We start from the raw sequence: 15,809 nt of genomic DNA, 5'->3' as shown, positions 1-15,809 counted from the left end.
GAAAGAGTGTGTTATAACTTTGTGAACTTCAAGAGTATGGTCTGATCTGGTGGTCAGTGACTCCATACTACCCTCTAACTTCCCCATCCACCTATAGTATAAACTATAGTATACTATAGGTGGCCTCCATAGTTGAATAATAATTGTGTATTATTTTTACATATATTATCTTGAGATCCCTAGCAACCGTTTAGTTGCCAGAAAAAAAATGATTCTGTTTGTTTTCAAGGACCTAGAATAGAAATAATCCACTGTCTACAAGCATTAAAGTTCCTCCTTTCCTGCTAGCCTTAAAAAACTGCCCTCCTCGCACATCTCTTCCTAGTGTAATAATGGCTGTGAACCAAAAAGCCAGGGCGTGGCTACCCCGCCCTCCCGCACGGACATCACCCCCTCCCTCTCAGCTTTCAAGCATGCTGATTGGCCGAAAGGAATAAAGAGCCCCGCCCCTGGTCTTATGACTTCAGCTGAAGCGGCGAGTCCTGGCTTCTGCGGTGCCTCGGTCGGTGGTCGCCAGTGCTTTCGCTTTCCCAGGGCTTGCGAGGGTATTCGTTGGAGCTGTCGGTCCGGTCGTCACCTGTCCTGAGGGATCACGATGCGTCTCCTTTCTCTGGTTACGGGCTCGGAGCTCGTTCTGCTCGTTCTGTTCCTGGGTGAGTTTTCGGGCCCTCTCCTTTAGTATCTTTCAGCTGGGCCCCGGAGATCGGGGGAGTTTCAAAGGCCACAACCTGAAAGACTGGTCTTTGAGGAGGCGTTGAGAGACTGAACAGCTGACACAGGGCGGCGGCGGCCGGTGGCGGTGGCGGCGGCGGCGGCGGCGGGCGGGTGGGGGGGGGGCGATGAGGTGTGTGTGTGTGGGGGGGACACACGACCTAGAGAAAGGCCTGGCCGTGGGATGGCTCGCAAGGAGGGCCTTTGAGAGTAACAACGGGACAAGAGAGGGAATGAGGAGGCCATCAAGGGATTGGGAAAAAGGAGCAAAGAGTTCTAGACCTCTGGGGTAGAGAGAGCAACTTGGAAAAGAGTCGGGGAGCAGACACAGGGAGTCTTCGTTTCCTGGATCAGGGGAGAGTTTTGAAGATGGTGGGGGGGGGGGAAGTATAGAGTGAGAAAAGAAATTTGGAACGGAAGGCCCTGTACCCTCGGGAAATTGTTGGTGGGGGTGGAGGGTGGGGGCGAAGAGCACAGGGCGTAGGTAGATAGGACAGGATGGCCTAAGGGACAGAGACACCGTTTGGGAGCTTTGTAGGTACGATTTGAGGCTGGGAGAAGAGGCGATTGAAGAGCTAAGGAATGGCCTTGGAGTTTTGAGGGTAAAGGGATGTATATCTAAGGTGACTGGAGTAACTTCCCGGAAAGAATACTTACCTCCAACCTCTGGGCACTAAAGGGATGAGTGGATAACTTAGGTGGGCAGTGAGAGTCTGACTTGAAGGTGTTGAGGGTCTTGTTCGTTTGTTTGATTTTTTTTTTCCCTATAACTTTCACTACTTCCTCCCAGACAGACTCCGACAGAAATATCCCTACATGCTAATACTCGGGAGCTTCCAAGATGGCAATAGTGTATCTGAGCTTTGTACACTTAATCGTTTTTTTTTTTACAGCCTCTTGGATTTTTTTTTTTTTCTTTTTTCTCACCACGATCAGCTTATTCGAGGTTTTAAAGTGATAGGTAATAGCCTAAGCGTTGTGCTGTTACTAGGTGGGAAGAGTAGCCGTTCTAATAATGTTGGCTGTTTGTGATCTGCCCCAATACACTGGAGAGTCCATAACAGCCTAGACTTGAACTTTGATCCCAGTGTTCTCCTGACCTGATTTACTCTGCCTTTTGTTACTTAGTGCCTCCTGCTGTTTGTGCTTTAATAAAGGAATAAAACGAAAAGAGCCAGACCTGAATAGGCTGGAGATAGGTATTTGAGAAGGTAAAAGAATTGCATTTGTAATTCACAGTCCCTGGAATAAGATCTGTTGGAACTGTGTGTTCTTACCCAGTAGGCATTAGGCAATTTCTTTTTCTTCTTCCTCCTCCTCCTCTCCTCTTCTCCTCCCCCCCTCCCTTCCTCTTCTCCTCCCCCCTCCCCTTCTCTTCTCCTCCCCCCTCCCAGGGCCGGCGTTGAACTCAGAAATCTGCCTGCCTCTGCCTCCCAAGTGCTGGGATTAAAGGCATGCACCACCACTGCCCAGCTGGCAATATCTTCTTAGAGGCATTAATTTTTTTCTGTAATAGCTTTTAAGGGTTTTTTTTTTTTGAGATTGTATTTCAATTACATTTTCCCTTCCCTTACCCACCTCCAAATCTTCCCGTATGCTTCTCTCTGCTCTTCTCCAAATCAATGACCTCTGTTTTCATTTATTATTATTGCGTGCTTATATGTATTTGTATATACATATGGATTCTAGAGGAATTTTTGTTTGTCCCATTGCGCAGCTTCGAGTGGACAGAGGCCAGGGATCTTGCTAACCTGCTTGCAAGGACAGGAACAGCCCCTCTCAATAAAGACTTTTCTCTCTCAACATATGAGTGGTGCTAAATATGAGGAGTCCAGCTTGAGAACCTGACATTCACCCCCCCTCCCCAAGGAGCTTACTAGGGAGCCTTTGGAACCAAAACTTTCCCAACAATATTAAGGGCTTTCTTCTTTTCCCTCCTAGATTTCCTATTATATATAGTAAGAGTTTTCTAGTGTTCTTGCTATTTATTAATTTATCATCTTTCATTTCTAATATAGTAGATGCCATCAGCTATAATTCACCTAAGCTAAGACTGTGAAGTCTTCCATAGACCGAACATTCTGACTCCGGTACATTTGCAGGCCCTTGATCTAGCTGACCATACTGTGTAAGAAGCACCTCTGACACTAATGAAACTGGGTCACGAGGCTTGCTATGAACATTCAGTTGTAAGCCTTACCTGTGAGGCATTCACTGAGGGCTGGCTGACCCCAAAGAGAGGCTTGTTTGCAGTGGAAAACACCTTATCAGTGACAAGCGTACAGCTGACAAAGGCCTATCAAGCAGTGATTCCCTGCCAATTGAATCTGTACAAACACAGTGCTGTTATTGCTCAGAGAAGGTGAGAAAATTTCCTGACCTATGTGCTGACTTTTGTGTCATTAATTTTTTTTTTTTAATGAGGGGCTGGAGAGATGGCTCAGTGGTTAAGACCACTGACTGCTCTTCCAGAGGTCCCAAGTTCAAATCCCAGCAACCACATGGTGGATCAAAACCATCTGCAATGGGATCTGATGCCCTCTTCTGGTGTGTCTGAAGAGAGCTATAGTGTACTTACATAAGATAAATAAATAAATAAATAAATAAATAAATAAATAAACCTTTAGGGGGCTGGAGAGATGGCTCAGTGGTTAAGAGCACTGACTGCTCTTCCAAAGGCCTTGAGTTCAAATCCCAGCAACCACATGGTGGCTCACAACCACCTGTAATGAGATCTGACGCCATCTTCTGGTGTGTCTGAAGATAGCTACAGTGTACTTAGATATAATAATAACTAAATCTTTAAAAAATAATTTTTTAATGAAATCTTTTGCATTTAAAAAAAGCAATGCATGCTCATTACAGAAAGTAAACAGACAAGACTTAGTACATAGAAGAACAGCTCAAACCTAGTGATTTGGAGTTAGGTTCATCCTTTCAGATGTTTTCTGAAGCTGATTCTCTCCGTCCACAGATTCAGAAAGGGTGTTTTTTAATATTTTTTGATTTATCTATATTTTATGTGTTTATTTTCTGCCTATATGTCTATATATGACATGTGTCCCTGATACCAGAGGCAGTTTGAGGGGGGTATCGCAGCCCCCTGGAACTGGAGTTTACACAGACACTTGTGAACTGCCATGTGGGTGCTGGGAATTAACTGGGTCCTCTGGGAGAGCGATTCAGGCATTTCCTGGTTTACTTGAGGCTGAGGAAGATTCTGTGTGCCTTTTAAGAATTGCTTTGGGGGCTGGAGAGATGGCTCAGTGGTTAAGAGCACCGACTGCTCTTCTAGAGGTCCTGAGTTCAAATTCCAGCAACTCTGTGGTGTCTCACAACCATCTGTGATGGGATCTGATGCCCTCTTCTGGTGTGCCTGAAGACAGGCGACAGTGTAAACATACATGGAATAAATAAATAAATAAATAAATAAAACTTAAAAAAAATTAATTGTTTTTGGTTTTTGTCTTTTACATTTTCATGTCAAAATGGACATCCAAGAATAGGGTTTTGAAAACTGTAGGCATAACTGTGTCCTGGCACTTAAGTGGGTACCAACCGTGAGTGTGTACTCTCATTGGTGTACTGGTTTATTTTGCAACTTCATAACTCTATTCCATCTCTATCAGTAGCCTCTTAAAAATAGCTATTTTAGTGGAGCAGTGGTTATGCATACCTTTAATCCTAGCACTTGGGAGACAGAAGCAGGCAGATCTGTGAGTTTGAGGCCAGCCTGATCTACATAATGAGTTCTTGGACAAGCAGGGCTGTTAAGCAGCAGAGAAACCTCATCTTGCAAAACAAAAACAAAGAAAAATTTTCTTTAAGGCTGGGGCTATATCTCAGTTGTAGAGACTGCATCCACAGAGTGGGTGAGGCCCTAGGTTTAATCTCCAGCCAGTTCTGTAAAAATGGAAGACCAAAACCTTTGCTTTAAAGTAAGTATAGGAGACACTCTTAAACTTTATATTGGTGTTTTCCACAGACTTTTATTTTTTTAAATTATTTTTTAATTTTTTAGTTTTTTCAAGACGGGGTTTCTCTCTGTAGTCCTGGCTGTCTGGGAACTCACTGTGTAGATCAGGCTGCCTCTGTGTTCAGACTCCTGGGATTAAAGCAATGCTCCATTACAGATGGTTCATGAAAAAACTTTTGTTGTCTTTCATTTGAATGAATTATAAACAATGAAAGATGACCATTTTGGAGAAAATAGCCTATGAGTTAGAGACACGAGAAGGGCAACCGATGAAAGTCCTTGCCTAACATCATTGCTTAATTGTGTTTCCATGTTTCCTCTCTGCTCGTCGGTTTTTATAACTAGCTTAACTTCTGTTTTTTTTTTTTTTTTTTCTCAGACAGGGTTTTTCAGTGAAATAGCCCTAGCTGTCCTGAAACTCACTCTGCAGATCAAGCTAGCCTCCAGCTCACAGAGATCCACATGCCTCTGCCTCATTAGTGCTAGGACTAAACATTTGCCCCAACCTTACTTCTGTTGTTTTTTTTTTAAAGGCGTGAATGAAACTTAAAAAAAAAAAAAAAAAGCTTTGCTAATGCTCCTGAGTATAGGTCGGGTTGGGGCCACTCCCTCCCAGAAATTATTAACTGCCAGACCACAGCCAGACAAAAGGGAGACAGCAGTGGACAGTGGGGGCTCCGCTGTCCTAGAGCCTACATCTTAGGGGGTGAAGATAGCCCTATAGGTAAGTAACATTTCAGATAGTGTAACAAACAGGAAGCAGATAACAAGGAATGAAAATAAATAAGCTGAGATAGTGCGTGCTGGGGTGACCTATTATGTGGTCAGAAGGCTTTCTCGTGTTGAGTGACGTTTGGGTAGAGACCTTGGTGCTGGGAGGAGGCCCACCACACCTGGAAGCATTGTGGGTGAGGAGGCTCTGAGAGGAGATGGTGGACAGGAATCATAATCAGACTACTGTGAACTTTCAGTCAAAATACAACAAATAAATTACTTATGCTAAAAAGAGTGTTTGCCTGCTCTGAGGTGTAGTAGCCTATTTTCTGTTTTTATGGTGTTACTCTCTGAGAGGATGAGGTGACTGGTGTTTTCCATAGCTAGGCTAGCAATAGACCTACTGTGGAGTGGCTAAAGGTCAGTATGTTTTTGCTGGGGGTATTTTTCGGCAGGCTCTGTAGGTAAGATGGTGAATTAGACTAAGTGTGATTTCTTTTTGTCGTCTGTGGCTCTTACACTGATGCTTTACAAAAAGCTCCTTTGTGTCTTTGAAAGAGCAGTAAGAGTACAGGTAATTATAGGCTGGTCTCATATGATAATTCTAGTCTCTCCTACTTGGGCTCCTCTGCGGGGATAGGGGAAATGCGGTCTCACTGTGTAGCCCTGGAACACTATGTAAACCAGGCTAACCTTAAATTTAAGAGCTCACCTACTTCTAGCTCTTTAGTGCAGGGATTTAAGGCATGCACCATCACAGTTGGCCCTTGAAATAGGCCTGTGTAGGCATGAGGCTTCATGTGGAGAGACTTGGTGAGGAGAATTAATTTTCTCAAACCACCAGCACCTCTTTTGGAGAACATTAGAAAGAGAAAATGTTTAACACCATTTTCCTGTTGATTTGTTTTTTTCCCCTGTAACCTTACCACAGTTTGTTTAAACAGTAACATTGATTTCATGGTTCAGTTAAAATTTTCATCTATCTGTGGTAGAGACACTCGAAAGGACAGGCTCAACAATGTCCACAAGTCATTGGTTATCACATCTGATAGGGTTCTAAATATTTAAATATCCCTGTGTATCTAGCCTCCTTTCCCTGGAATTTACAGTGGGTCTGCATCCCAGCATTGTCTTAGCACTGGAGAGAGCTTCTGTGACCCTGCTTCAGGAAGGCTGCACTTCCTAATCACAGTTTCTAAAGTGGTCAGAGATTCTTCCATTCCAGAAGTGTATATTATGAGTACTTGTTGGTATCTCAGTGTGCTTTGCAAAAGCACTCTGGAGGCCTGCCAACTGTGGCTCAGCAATAGGCACTTTCCATTACTTCAGCAAAGTTGTCTCATTTTTCTTACCTACTCTCTGACCTTAAAAAAGAATCAAGGAAGTCATTTTGTGGTTTAGAACCAGATGTTTTGTTAATTTTAACTGTTGCTTTTCATGTACCAACATTCATAGCTTAAAATCTTATTTTCTGTTGTAGCAGACCTAAGGAAAAGAAAAATGTAAACAAGGGAGTCACAGGTGAACATGAGTAAGGCTAAGTGGATGTAAAACTCTTGGGAAACCCGTCACTTAACAGAGAAGAAAACGGAGACGAAAATGTGGGCCTTTTGTTCTGCTGTGGTGTTTCAGTGTAGCGCAAGCTCACCTGCAACTCCTATGTGTAGCCTGGAGTTCATGGCAGTCCTCCTGTCTCAGCCTCCTTAGTGCTGAGATTACAGGCTATGCCCTGTTTTGTAGAGTGTGTGTATATGAGTGCGTACGTGCATGTTGTACACGTGGAAAGTGGAGAACAACTTGCAGGAGTCAGTTCTTCTACCCTGTGCTTTCTAGGCATTGAACCGAGTTCCTAGTTGCCAAGTTGTCAGGTTGGTACGAGCGCCCTTTACTTCTGAGCCGTCCCTCTGGCCCCATGCCTTTAAGAAAAACATTTATATGCACATGCATGTTTGGCTTGTGTGTATGTCAGTGTTCTACATTCATGCCCTGGTGCCCCTGAGAGACAAGAGGAGGGAGTTGGTTGCCCTGGAGCTGGAGTTAAGGATGGTTATGAACACCATAAGGGTGCTGGCAACGGAACCCAGGTCCTCTGCAAGAATGACAAAGGCTTTTAACCACTGAGCCATCTCTCCAGCTCTGTATGCCTCCCTCCCCGCCAAACAAACAAACAAACAAACCAAAAAACACTTTTTGGCCCGACCTCAAGGTAAATGGGTAAAGTTTAGGGTAGGACTTAATGGGCTGAAAGTAAAGATACATTTTAAAATGGGACAGGATCCCTTTCATTACATCCTGTGTTTACTGAAAGGGAGGCTTGCAAACAGGATCTCTAACTCGCTTGGAAAACTTCTTTTAGCTCAGAGTGTTTATACCCCATCGAGAAGCCCATTAGACAAATACTGCACTTCTTGGCAAGAATAAATAACTGGCCCAGAGTCCCACAGCTAGTAAGTTTGGCTTCCTGTGTGGAATTGTAGCTTTTCTGCGCAGCAGATGGTGATGGGTTCTCCTCATCATTTCATTATATTGTTTTCTGAGGTCACTGTTGTATGGCTTTTGTTTGTGTTTATTTATTTTTAATTTGTGTGTCTGCTATGTTTCTGCCTGGTACTTGAGGATGCCACGGGAGGGTGTTGGGTCTCGTGGGACTAGAATTAGAGGCTTGTGAACATCCTTGTGAGTTCTGGAAATCTACCCTGGGTCCTCTGGAATGCCCAAGCCATTTCTCCATCTCCTGCTGTATGGAGTTTTGTTTCTATCTTCTATCTCTATTTTTTATTTTGTTTTTTTTTCCCCCCAAAACAGGGTTTTTCTGTGTAACGGCCTTGGTTGACCTGTAACTTGCTCTGTAGAGCAGACTGGCCTCGAGGTCAGAAATCTGCCTATGCCTGCGGATTAAAGGCTTGTGCTGGCCCGGTGCTTTGTTTCAGTCTGTGTGCCTGAAAGGCACATGTTGGGCCAAACAGACCTGTGAAAACTAAACTTAGACACCTTTCTTTTTCTTTTTTGGTTTTTTTGGATTTTTGGTTTTTTCGAGACAGGGTTTCTCTGCCCTGGAGCTCACTCTGTAGACCAGGCTGGCCTCGAATTCAGAAATCCGCCTGCTTCCCAAGTGCTGGGATTACAGGCGTGCCGCCACCACCTGGCTTTTTATACTTTTTTTTTTTAAGTTATTTATTTATGTATGTATGTATGTATTTATTTATTTATTTATTTATTTAATGTAAGTAAACTGTAGCTGTCTTCAGACACACCAGAAGAGGGCATCTGATCCCATTACAGATTGTTGTGAGCCACCATGTGGTTGCTGGGAATTGAACTCAGGACCTCTGGAAGAGCAGTCAATGCTCTTAACTGTTCAGCCATCTCTCCAGCCCCCACCTTTTTTCAATGCTTTGTGTTTGGATAGCCGAGTTCTGAAAACCTATACACGAACACTTGGAGCCGCTCCGACAGACAGCAGCATTGCACTTGAGGATTCTTTTTTTTTTTTTTTTCTCTCTTTTCTTTCAAGAACAAAGTCTTAGCGCCATAATCACACATGCTAGGGTATATTCAGCTATGGCTTTGAAAGGCCGCACAGCTTTTAATATACATACAGTCTTTAAAATAGTTTGGCAGTTCTAAAAATCAAGCACAGCAGTTAAGTGTGGAAATTACTCGCTAGAGGCACTCTACTCAAGTATTGCATTTCAAAATTAATCTCCCACTTTATGGGAAAAGCATTATTCATGGCTTGAAATCTGAGTCTCAGTTTTATGGAAAATTGACATGACCCTTGTGGCAGGATCCAGAACACTGATAAGTTTGTGATTTGGAAGTTTTAAAGAAGGCTTCCTGTAATAAGACTGAGCCGTATTCAGGTCCACATTGCAGGGTATTTTCACTTTGATATAATTGATGAGTATTTATTGAAAACCTAATATGCATTCAGCATTACTAGGAACACTACGAGAGAGAGAGGAGCAGTAACGGACCTGTTCTTCAGTGTGACAGACAAGATAGATGGCATTCATATAAAAGACACACTCTTAGGTACTGTGGCTTAGATACGATCTTCTGATTTAAAGGGGCATATTGGAATTCAAATGAGTGATGGAAACTTTTGTAAAGGGCATCTTTATCCACATACATCACCTGCTCACAGACTTTGGTACTTTATTAATAATAAATTGCTTGCTATTCATCAGTTTCCACAGCATACTAGTTTGCTGTGAAGTGGCAGTTTGGAATTGCTGTGTTTCGGAGCCTTTGCTGGTAGGAGAGACAGGATTCAATGACAAAATAAGTTGGATTTGCATTGCCCTGAGAGCTGATGTTGAATACTTTTAAATGTATTATTTTTGGCCCGTTGTAGTTCTTTATTTGAAAAGTATCTGTCATTTTCCCCTATAATAAAAATTATTGAAAAGAACATTAAAAATATCAGTAACTCAGGATAGTGTAAAGTCCCTGGAGATATGCAAATATGTTTTATGAACTGTGCTGTAAGGGCTTTTATATTCAAGGGAACTGTGTGGGGAAATGACTTCTAAACAATGGATAGCATGTAAGTGTTGGTCCGATGTTTGTTTGTTTCTTTGAAATGGGTTGGTTGTAGGGGGCTGATTATCTAGCCTAGATTGGCCTTGAACTCATGATCTTCCTGCCTCAGCTTCCTAAGTTACTGGCATGCATAACTATGCCCAGCTTCAGTCTCATTTACAAGCATGAGAAAGAAAACCTGATGGATTTTAAGCAAAAAGGGAGTTTATTGAAATCATTGTAGGGTGGGGTTTGGTCACCCAGACCTGTATTCCAGGCGGGAGAATGGAGTTCTTAGCCAGCCTGGAAAACAGTACATTCAAGGCATTCTGGAATATATAGCAAGACGTCCGACTGGGCAGGGTGATTCTTGGGTATTGGGAGGCAGAAGCAAGTGATCTCTGAGTTCAAGGCCAGAGATCTTAGTCTACATAGTGAGGCACCGTCTCAAAAAGAAAGGGGGGAAAAAGGAAGAAAAAAGACTGTCTTAAAACAGATAGGCAAAAAAAAAAAAAAAAAAAAAAAGATAAACCAGAAAACCAAATAATCCCTTCACCCCCCCCCCTCCATAGCAATAACAATAAAACTGAAAACTACAGTGAGACATGTAGTCTCTGAAACCATAATTCCACTGTTAGATAATTATCCAACACACAGGTTTACCAATCCATGAAAGAGTGTTTACAGCAGCTTTTGTAATGGGATAAACTGGGACCTTTCTAGCTGTCCATCAACAAGATCACAGACATATAGCAAAGGCTCACCCATAATCAGAAGCAGTAGAAGAGAATGAATTGCAGACACATACCACAGTGAACCTCACAGGGCATAATGTGAGTGAAAGAAGACAGACTCGAAGGAGAGCGTAGTACATTATTGTGCCTCTATCAAGCTAAAAAAGAGGCAGTAGTCATCTGTTATAAGTCAGGATGGCATTTTACTTTTACTGAATGGAGAAGCTATAGGAACTTTGGGGTATAGTCAGCCTTTTTTGTCCTCTATAGGTTCCATATCCACACATTAAACCAGGTATGGATCAAAGGATGAGGGAGAAAAAGTTATACTGAATATTATGGACTTTTTTTAAAAACATCATTTATGTTGTACTATATAAGTGATTGAGGGAGGTTATAGAAGGATGTGGATGGGTTATGTGCAAATACTGTATACATCATCTTATGTAAGGGACTAGAACATCTGTGAACTTCTTCCGAGTGACCTGAAAGCCGTTCCTATAGGTTCTGACACTGTACTTGGGATGTTCTGCTACTTGAAGGAGGGTTCACACTCGTCTGTGCAATTAAAAAAAAAAAAGCTCTGAGCTGTGTCCACCTTTTCCTTTCAGGTTATGCTGTATATGCCACATCTCAATAACATAGTTTGCTTTTAAGTGAGCAAGGGCTGGGCATGTAGTTGTGTGGTAGCACACTTGCTCCCCAGTTCAATCACAAAATCACAAAATAATGTGTAGAAAAAGGTTCATAGTAGTATATCAAGTTACTTAGAAAGAGGAAGAGCTCTGGGCATGTACACTGAAACCTAATATCCCAGGTCATGCTTGCTACTGGATTGCATTGCTATGAGTAAGTGGAAAAAGTTAAGCTCCTACCGTTCATTGGCCAGCATACATTTTTTTTTCTGGGTACTTGAGCCTACTAAGCTATTTCCTTGCCCATAGGATGCTTTTTCTATAGCTGACTGCATCCTCAGCTCTTTTACTTTGAAGTCTGGGGTGGAGTTGTTAGAGACAGTTTAGTTTTAAGGGAGGTTGGGAAAGCAAGTGTTCAACATTTCCAGTTTCTATAGCGGCCTGTGATGAGTGGACCAGCAGTTAGAATCGTGTCAAAGGGCACAGTTATTTTACCTTTATAGCCCCAAAGTAGTAATCCTTGAGGTGAAGTTTAAGCCATCAGAAGGAAGTGGATCTAAAGTGCTAGAAATAATTGAAGTGAAGCTGAGTGAGTGTAGCCTTTGGGCCTAGTGGAAACCAGTTCAACCAGATTAAAGGGTGTGTTCTGGGAAAATGGTCTGAGTGATGGTAAAACAATATGGTGGGACAAGATTAAGGGTTATTTTGAGAGTCAGACAGGAATTTAAATCTAGTTTGGGAGTTCAGGAACCAGTAAAAAAAACAAAAAACAAAAAAAACAAAACAAAAAAACAAAAACAAAAACAGACCTGAATGTTGGAGAAAGAAGAAGTATCTGGCAGTGCTTTTGGGGGACAGCTCAGAGGAGTCTGTAGTAATGTAACGATGGAATGGCAGATTGGGAATTGAAGTAAGAAGAAAATGTCAGGCGTTTCCCTTCCTATTTCATGGTATGGAATCAAGGGAGGAAGAAGTATAAAATGACTCTCGATTTTGGAATTGCTTAGTTTGAGCTGATAAGCCTATGAGTAACAGCTGTCCTGCTGCAGGTGGAGTTGGAGAGGGATGGATGGGTGTGCCTGGGTCCTCAGGGCGTCCCTCTGTTCTTAGGCATGTTCCAGGAGGTAGATTGGCATCTTGACTTTGATCAAAGGGATAAATATGAGCTAAAACCCAAATTCTTTTCTTAAAGCCTTTCCTTTTCACCAAGGCAAATTGACCTGCTACTGTCTTCTACAACTTTCTTCCTTTAATTTTTTCTTTCCTTTCTTCTCTCTCTTTTTAAGACAGGGTTTTGCGTGTAGCTTTAGCTGTCCTGTAACTTGCTCTGTAGACCAAGCTGGCCTCAAGCTCATAGAGATCCACCTGCCTGTTTTTTGAGACCAGCTTAGGTTAGCTTTTTTACCTGCCTCAGCGTCTTTTGAAATATTTATCTTAATTTTATGTGCATGAGTATTTTGTCTGCATGGATGTCTGTGACCACATGTGTTCCTGGTGCCAGCCTAGGTCAGAAGAGGACATCAGATCTCCTGGAACTGGCAAAGCAAAACTCCAGCTGATTAGGAATTGGAAGTTGGAGTTCTCGGCAGTACTCTGTAGGTAGATGTGGATCTGCCTGGCAGCTCCATTTCATGTCTGTGAAGAAAAGAATGGGGGCAAAAACCTAAGTTCCTCATGCAAGGTCTTTCTGAAATGAATCTTTGCCAATACTTAGTCACTGTCAGCTACCACAAGCTTTAGCATAGAGTTTGGGCTTGCTAAGGCAGCTAGGTCTCTGGGGCATGAAGCATAGCCTTTTGTGTACAGCTTGAAAGCGGTTGCTGAGGCATGCCAGCTTGGTATTCCTCTTAGGAGTCTTCTCTTTAGTCTAATAGCATGTCTCTACCTGTAGATGACACTGGCTTGCTGGGATAGCATTAAAGGGTGCGCAGCAATCTTCACAGGAAGCAGCTTCCCCTTGGGTAATATATTAGACAGGCAAGACAATTCTCAAAAGGTTGCTAGTTATTGATGTTGCAGGTGTATTTACTGGCATACTTCTCCCTTCTCCGTTAAGATATCAAAGCCTTAGGGGCTTGAGTTTAATAGGTGATGTTTCAGCAACCTTTAAGTAATGGAAGATTAGATGTCCCAAAGCATTTCTGCATGAAAGTTTCTCCATTTACAGAAGGAGCAGGTTGAGAATGTAGGAAGTGATTGTGGGTCCATGAGAAAGGTTCATCAACCTTTTTACTCAATTCAATTTTAACGAGAAATAAAGTAATGAATTCTGCATTTATAAAGATTGACTTTTCTTATAGATCTAGGCTGTAACAGCCTTTTGAGATGTTGCTTCTCTGTTACTGGGATACATATGTTTAGAAAAGCTAAACCTGATCACCTCAGAATAAAATCATTTGGCAAGATCTCCATGTGTCCTATAGTTGGCGACAGAATTTTGAGTAAGGACATACGCTATCTGATTATCAGCATTGCAGAGAAAGTTTCACTGACTCGGTTGAGAAAAGCAGGAGTGTAATACACCTTCCAAACTTGCTCCTTCCTTAGTTACTTCAAAAACTAAAGAAAGCATTGGATGTACTCAGTGGAGTACTTGCTAAATGTATGGAGCTAAATGTGCTAAATGTGGCTTTGAGTCACAGCACTGCAAAACCAAGTAAGAACAGCAATAAGACAACTGTAATGTCCAAAACTGAACTAACAAGGCCAGGAATGAATATGGGTATCAGATGTCACTAGTTTCTGTCATCCCCTAAGCATCAAGGATCTACTAACCATTTCCAGAAGAGAAAATGCTACCTTTATTACTAGTGGCCTATTAAAAACTACAAAGAAATATAATTACCAAGATAAACATCTTCTTAAACATACATGTTTTACTTTAGAGCTGGTTGGACTTCAGCAGTGGTTAGAATTTATTTTTATCTTATATTGTACTTTTTTTTTTTAAATTTAGGAGCTGTTCAGTCCAATGCATTGAAGCTTAACTTGACAGATTCAAAGGGTACTTGCCTTTATGCTGAATGGGAGATGAATTTTACTGTAACCTATAAAGCTGCAGACCAAACCAATGTAAGTAAACATATCTGCCTTCTTTTTTTAGGTTTATTTGCTTATTATGTATATGGTGTTTTTCCTGAACGGGTTATCTGTCAACCGTATTCATGCACTGCCCTGAGAGGTCAGTAGAAGGCATTGAATCCTATGGAAGTGGAATTACAGATTAGGGTGAGCTGCCATGTTGGTGCTAGGAATCCTCTGGAAGAGCAGCTGATGCTGGTAACCAGGGATCTGTTTCTCTAGTCCACTTGAGCAAACAGGGTTTTTAGTTTGGGTGGTGATGGGACTGGGGTTTGAACCCAGGGTCAAGTAGGTGCTAGGTAAGCACTGTACTACTTCCAGTCCTGTATTTTGTCTTGAGTTTTCTATTGGGGATTTATTTTTTAAAAATATTTAAATTTATTTATTTTTATTTTAATAAAATTTAATATTTGTATTACATTTTAAAAATTTTTAAATATTTATTTTTAAATGTAAAATTTATTTACATTTAGCCTTTTTTTGTTTGTTCCCTACCACCCCAGACAGGGTCTCTGTGTAGCCCTGGCTGTCCTGGAACTCAGATTTACTTGCCTCTGCCTCCTGAGTGCTGAGATTAAAGGTGTGTGCCACCACCGCCCGGCTTTACATTTAGACTTTTACCCTTTCCTTTTTCACGTTTTTAAAAAAAGATTTATTATGTATTCAGTGTTCTGTCTGCATGTATGCCTGCAGGCCAGAAGAGGGCATCAGATCTCATTACAGATGTGAGCCACCATGTGGTTGCTGGGAATTGAATTGTACCTTTGGAAGCTAAGTAGTCAGGGCTCTTAACCACTGAGCCATCTCTCCAGCCCCTAGTTTTTAATCTTTTACACTGCATACAAATAAGATCTCATGTTAATTGGCCTAGCACTTAAGTCTTGTGTTCTCAAAGTATTCTTAAACGTATTCTGTTTAAGACTGGAGGGGATGCTTTCAATTCATTGATGCTTTGGATTTTTCCTTGGAGATGGTTATCTGTAAATGAGGAAAGACTTCATGGTATTTCAGTTACAATAACTTTTGTAATAATAGAATATACTGAATTAAAATTTGAATGTTTTTCATCTTTAAAAATATTATGTTTTAAATTTTTTTATGTGTGTATAGGGTGTTGGGGTTTATTTTTTTTTTTCTATGTGTGTTTGTGGACTATCTGTGTACCTGGTGTCAGAGGAGGGCAGCAAAGGGCACAGCCTTTCCTGGAACTAGTAGAGACAGCTGTGAATCCACAATGTGGGTAATACAAATCCAACCTGGGTCCTCCAGATGAGCAGCCAATGTTCCTAACCACTGAGCCATCCAGCTTTTTAAGCTCCCAACTTCTAAGAAATAGTTGGCTGTATCTATCTACCTTTTTGTTGGTCTCTTTGGTCTTTTTGCCTTATTTTCATTTTGTTAAAGCCCTATCTATAACATGACATTAAAATCAAT

The 15,809-nt window shown here is 41.8% G+C and overlaps 1 protein-coding gene across 2 annotated transcripts in view; it reads left to right on the top strand.

Annotated features, from left to right (window-relative positions):
* The first annotated feature begins 448 nt into the window (after positions 1–448).
* Lamp2 (lysosomal associated membrane protein 2) overlaps positions 449–15,809 on the top strand; it is a 42,878-nt gene continuing 27,517 nt past the window's right edge. For both annotated transcript variants that reach the window (XM_052170421.1, XM_052170422.1), the window contains exons 1-2: positions 449–653; positions 14,251–14,366. In XM_052170421.1, coding sequence (XP_052026381.1) covers positions 596–653; positions 14,251–14,366 — 174 coding nt within the window. In that variant the 5' untranslated portion in view covers positions 449–595. The remainder of the gene's footprint in view (positions 654–14,250; positions 14,367–15,809) is intronic.

The sequence above is a fragment of the Apodemus sylvaticus genome, chromosome X, assembly GCF_947179515.1.
Source record: "Apodemus sylvaticus chromosome X, mApoSyl1.1, whole genome shotgun sequence".
Taxonomy (NCBI): domain Eukaryota; kingdom Metazoa; phylum Chordata; class Mammalia; order Rodentia; family Muridae; genus Apodemus; species Apodemus sylvaticus.
Note: the sequence above shows the minus strand (reverse complement) of the source record. Positions and strands in the feature narration are given on the sequence as shown.